The sequence below is a fragment of the Eublepharis macularius genome, chromosome 12 (genome assembly GCF_028583425.1).
Source record: "Eublepharis macularius isolate TG4126 chromosome 12, MPM_Emac_v1.0, whole genome shotgun sequence".
NCBI lineage: Eukaryota > Metazoa > Chordata > Lepidosauria > Squamata > Eublepharidae > Eublepharis > Eublepharis macularius.
The window spans coordinates 66,692,991-66,698,845 of NC_072801.1; the positions used below are offsets into that span (position 1 = coordinate 66,692,991).

The 5,855-nt window shown below is 46.5% G+C and overlaps 1 protein-coding gene across 1 annotated transcript; it reads left to right on the forward strand.

Annotated features, from left to right (window-relative positions):
* The first annotated feature begins 3,793 nt into the window (after window positions 1-3,793).
* On the forward strand, window positions 3,794-4,613 carry LOC129340542 (ribonuclease pancreatic-like). The gene has a single exon (XM_054995398.1). It carries the CDS (start codon window positions 3,956-3,958, stop codon window positions 4,391-4,393), a length of 438 nt encoding a protein of 145 aa, XP_054851373.1. The 5' UTR covers window positions 3,794-3,955; the 3' UTR covers window positions 4,394-4,613.
* The last annotated feature ends 1,242 nt before the right edge of the window (window positions 4,614-5,855 follow it).

The following is a 5,855-nucleotide window of genomic DNA, read 5'->3' on the forward strand; positions in this document are numbered from 1 at the left end:
CACCTAAAGAAGACCCTGAGACTGAACTGCACCCAGGCCAAAATACCTACTGGATTTCATCACTACCTCAGGCAAGGAAGTTCTTGGTTCTAGCCCTGGAGTCCTTCTCACTTAAGAGCCGATGGGAAAGACACCATTTCTCACCCAAGACTCATAGAAAATGGCATAAAAGTACTAATGGCCATGTTTTCACACACCACTATGAACTGTACCATGAAGTGTTTATCTTGTAGTCATAGTTGGATGGCTTAGAAAAGATGGACCATTCAAAGGCTTGCCACGATACTCACCATAGAGGACAAGCTCCCAAAGCAAGCCTCCATCTTCCACAGATGCTTGAAGCAGCAGTGAGCAAAAGGCTCCCACCTGGCGACCCAAACCGTGTATTTTTAAAAAAAATTAAATGCAATACTTTAGTTCAGTTGCTGTCGTCAAATCGTTGCTTCCCACCCCTCAATGTCCATGTCAGCAGAGAAAACAGACATGGGTGCAGAGAAGCCCTCGAGTGTGTGGGTCAGCGAGCAGTACCTGAGAGCTCAACCTACCGCCCTGCGAATGAGCCCCTCCACCAGAGACCGGACTCCGTGCTCCTCTCAGAGGTTTCACCTCTACATTGATGCCCACAATTATTGCACAGCGGCGTCCACATTTCCTCTGAAATGTCACTTTAAGAAATAGATCTGACAACAAAGAACAGGAAAAACAGGAGTCTCGAAATCTTGGGTTCCTCCCTCCCACCCCTATGCCCCAGTGGTGGTTTTTCTAAGTACAGGGACGTATTCACGAGGGGTAATTTGAGTAATTTTCTCTAGAAATCCCCCCCCTCACACACACACACACACACACACACACTCACTCACTCACACACACAACCTCTTTGCACCATTCTTTTGCATCCCATATGTGGCAACTGACTGGATGTTCCTCCTTTTTGATCCTGCCCCTGAACCAACTGAGGCCTATATAATAGTTTAGGGAGCAGGTTGAGGGAGAGACTTGGGCCTGTGGAATCCATCTCTCAGCAACTTTCCATCACTTCGAGGGGACCAAACTTGGGTAAGCCAGAGGAAGCCATGACCGGGGCTTGACTTCTCTCTTGAGTGAGCCTGCTTCAAGTGTTTGAATTATGTTTTCTATATTTATGTTAGCAACCTTGTAGCATATAATGTGACCAGACAGGACATAAAGAGTTTGATACAACCAAGCAACAAATACCAACATCCCTGTAACATCCAATATATAATCTGAAATTAGATTCTTATTAATAGCAGAAGGAACTTGTGTAGGAATGTAGTGGGGTAGTGGTTAAGAGCAGGGGGTACTCTAATCTGAAGAACCAGGTTTGATTCCCCACTCCTCCGCTTGAAGCCAGCCGGGTGACCTTGGGTTAGTCACAGCTCTTTCAGAGCTCTCTTAGCCCCACCTACCTCACAGGGTGCTTGTTGTGAGGATAATAATAACACACTTTGTAAATTGCTTTGAGGAGGTGTTAAGTTGTCTTGAAGGGCAGTATATAAATTGATTGTGATTATGATTGTTTATGATTATGTTTATGTTTATGATTCAGAGGCCCTGAAAGCAATCTGCTGTCGTCGTGACTAATAGCTGTTGGTAGAATTCGTCCCTATAGAACTCTGTGGCCACCACCATCCTGTAGGTTTAGAGCCTCCACCCTCCCTCCCTCCTTCCTCATGCCCTGGCCGTGGCGCCCCTGAGTTTGCCACTTGGTGCTCCCCCATATAAATGAAGGGTTGCCATTCACTACAATAAATTAAGCAACCCAGCTCAGAACAACTGAGGCTGTACTGAGGCTGTGTAATTGGATCATTTTAAAAGTATTTGATACTTGAAACATTTGGCACCATTTAAAAACCAACAGGCGTAAAACAGTATTTAGTGTTTGACAGCTACTGTTAATTATGGTTATAATCTGAAAGTTGATAGGTTTGTGTCCTGTGATAACCATCATCTGATATTCAATGGGCAACAGTCTGATGTTTGAGTGCAGAGGTCCTCAGCCAGCTAAAGATTGGTCTCCCTGGAGATGGAAAACCAAGATCCGGACTGTACCATTCCAGGTGGCGGGGCAGGGGCTCACATGGCCAAATGCTTGTGCCCACAAAACTGGAGTGGGGAGAAGGCATCTGGCCTAGCCTTCTCATTGGTATTTAGCTTTCTATGTAAAAGGCTTCTATATGTGTGAAGGAGCGCTGACTCCTCCTGCAGTCTGAAGTGGTATCGTCCACATACAGGTTTATCACTTCCATGAGCTGTAGACCTTAGTCCAACAATGGCTACAATCCTGTGCACACATAACTGGGAGTAAGCCCTATCAAACAAAGTGGCATTTCTCTCAGATTAAATGTGTCTGTGATTTCATTGTAGGACTGCAATACTTTCCCCACATCGCTGGAAGAAAATCTCATTAAACTTAATGGGATTTACTTCCAGGTTAAGAATGCAGAGGATATTATCTTTACCTCAAAATATGTCCCATTCAGTGGGACATAGTTCTAAGTTGTAGAATCACATAATTAAGACTCAATAAAAGCAATGAGAGCTGATATCTCTCTCCTCGGTCCAGGGATGGATTGAGGGTGGGCAGGGGGGGTAGTCTGCCCCCAGTGCCACTGAAGAGGGGGCGCCAGGCGCAGCTGCCAGCCACCAGGAGTGCGCTGGTGGTAGCGTGGGCAGCTGAGTGGCTGCCCATGCCATTTGCCTGCCTTGCAGGACAGGGAGCGTGCGGTAAGCTGGCCGCCCCCTCAGCCAGGCAGGCAAATGGCACAGAGAGTGGGGAGGCCGCCTGCGCCACTTGCCTGCCCCACTGAGGGGGCAGCCGGCTTGCCGCGTGCTCCCTGTCCTGCTGGGCAAGCGAGTGGCATGGAGGACTGGGGGGCCACCCACGCCATTCACCTGCCCCGCCAGACAGGGAGCGCACAGCAAGCTGGCCACCCCCTCAGCGGGGCAGGCGAGTGGCATGCCTGCCCTGCGTGATGACGTTACGAAGTGATGTCATCACGCAGCACTGGGAGCGCATGCAACGCTGTGCGCGAGCGAAGGTAGCCAGACTTGGGTTGTCCTGGGCTTCAGGAACCCTAGATCTGGCCCTGCCTTGGTCATTCCATTAGTTCCAAAAGATCTAAGTTGTGACTAACTTCATAGCTGGACTTCTGACAATATGCAGCCCACATCATGATACCAAAAGACTATGTGCTGTTTTCTGCAGAGGACAAAATGGCTGGATTCCTCTGCATGAGTTACAGACAATCTCATGTTCAAAGCACAGACTGGCTGCCCTTGAGAAACCACGCTTGGCTGAGACCCGTCAAGGCTGGGGGTTTCCTCCCCGTGGACATATGCAGGAAAGATGAGCTGTCTCTTCCAGTTATTATTATTATGGGGAAACAGACCCAGAAAAACCCAATAGAAATGAACTGACAGAGCAGGGAACTGAAAACCAGCGATTGTTTTAAAGTGAAAAAATATAATTAAAAATGTTCTGAAATTTCTACATGTTCTATTTCAAAGCTAATCTGCACGTTACACAGAACTGAGATGGTGGTAGAATGCCGGCGCGTACCACTTTATTGGTGAGATGGAGTATCATTTCTTCGATTGGAAAAGAGAGAAAACCCAGTGCGTGTAGCAAAGTAGCATACTTGAGGGAAAGATGCAGCCGGGCCAGCCATGCTTAGTCTTATGCAAAGAAATTTTTAATGTGGCTATAAATTCAAAATATTTGGCAATCATGCGTATAACCGCTACGGTGGTCTGAAGTGGTACAATCCAGAGTCCCACTTTCTCCTGCAACATGGGAAGAAATACTTTTATTTTTAAATAATAAACTCAAATGAAGAAAAGACCAAATAACATCACCCTCAATACAGAAAAATAGCTTTCATGTTCTATTTCTTCCTCCCCTTATTTCCTCCATAGCCTCCATTATCCCACCAGGATGTCCTCCAAGGTCTCCTGCTGGCTGCTGCTGCGTTTGGCCATCCTCCTCGCAGCCTTTCTGGTACAGTCCGGCGAAGGGGCCACCTACCGGGATTTCGCTAGGCAGCACATCGATCATCCGAAAACCAATGCCCCCAATCCCAACGCCTACTGCAACCGCATGATGCAGCGGAGGGGCATGACAAGAGGAAGATGCAAAGCCTTCAACACATTCATCAACGCCCCGCCACGCAACATTCAGCATATCTGCCGTGGTGGAGGGAACCAGGTGAATCCCCGTCGGAACCTTTACGACAGCAGAAGGTCTTTCCCTCTCGTTAACTGCCGCAACATAGGTCGTTATCCTAATTGCCAGTATGTTGGCAGGCAAGCGAACCGGCGAGTTCGTGTGGCCTGCGTCCGCCGCCTGCCTGTTCACCTTGAAAGAGTCCTGTAGGGCAAATTCACAATCTACACACAGGAAGCCAGAAGCCGAATGAAATATTGAAATGGTGGCCATCTTGTTCTGCTTTGCTTAATGCTTTCTCAGCAATGGGTCTCTTGGGCATATTCACAGTACATACCAAAATTCATTTAGCAGGTGTCCGTTGTCCTCAGGGAATCCAGAGAGACCTTCTACAGAGAAGAGCTTAAAGATCTCTTTTGCAGGACGCTCAATGCTGTCATCAAACTAGAAACCCCGGATTCTTTGGGAAGCTATAACAGTTGAGGAAAAGGCTTAAAATCATTGGCATGGACAGGGTAAAAACGTATTTCACACATTCGCATTCAGCAGTGGATAAAAAGAAAAACGAGTAATGATTTTTCATGTTACGAATGAGATGTTATCACAACAGAGAGAACCAACAGGAAACTTAATTTTACTATAACATTGTTCAAGGGTGTCAGTCATTGGAGGCCTAGTTCTCACACGCTAATGCACCTCTCAGTTTCTCTAGCCTGTGTTATTGTCCCTACCCTTGTGACTCGGAGCGGAATGTGTGAACTAACTGAACTCCCTTGAAAGGAATTGCACTTGGGGTAGTATTGGAATTCAGTCTGCAGTATCTGGTGTGTGATTTCACACATGATTCCAGTAGCAATTTAAAGACCAACAATATTTTCCAGGGTATAAGAGTTTGTAAGTCAAAGCTCACTTTGGCAAATATCTAGAAAGTTTTGTTGGTTTTTAAAGTGCTACTGGGCTCGAATTTTGTTCTACTATTACAGACTAACACAGCTACCCTGAAACATGGAGACCGGTTAGAATCACAAGTTTTTATTATTTGAATCATCTTGTTTTTCCCATTCAGCACCAAATCTTACATGCAGACGTATACACAGGTAAATTCCTGCTACTTAGGGCCAAGCTACACATGACGAATGACACTTGAATGGCAAGTGGATTGAGTGGAGGGCAAGTGAACAGAGAGAAATACACTTGCCATTCAAGTGTCATTCGTCATGTGTAGCTTGGCCCTTAATTCTCACACCTCATTCACATACAACGAATGCCTGTGCAACCAGCCATTCATGGAGGTCATACACCTACTGAGGTACCATACTGCCTTTCACTTTACAATCTGTTGTATACCAACAGTGCCTCCTCTTCTTCTCCAAACATCCCAAACTACAGACTGAACTCCAATATTACCCCAAGTGCAATTCCTTTCAAGGGAGTTCAGTTAATTCAAACATTCCCCTCCCAGTCACAAGGGTAGGGACAATAACACAGGCTGGAGAAACATAGGGCCAAGCTACACATGACGAATGACACTTGAACGGCAAGTGGATTGAGTGGAGGGCAAGTGAACAGGGAGAAATACACTTGCCGTTCAAGTGTCATTCGTCATGTGTAGCTTGGCCCTGAGAGGTGCATTATCTCAGCAGAAAGAACAAGCAGGAAACTTATTTTTGTC

What these genes read in the sequence shown, in the direction of transcription:
- LOC129340542 (XM_054995398.1), top strand. Translation starts at nt 3,956, where the DNA reads ATGTCCTCCAAGGTCTCCTGCTGGCTGCTGCTGCGTTTGGCCATCCTC.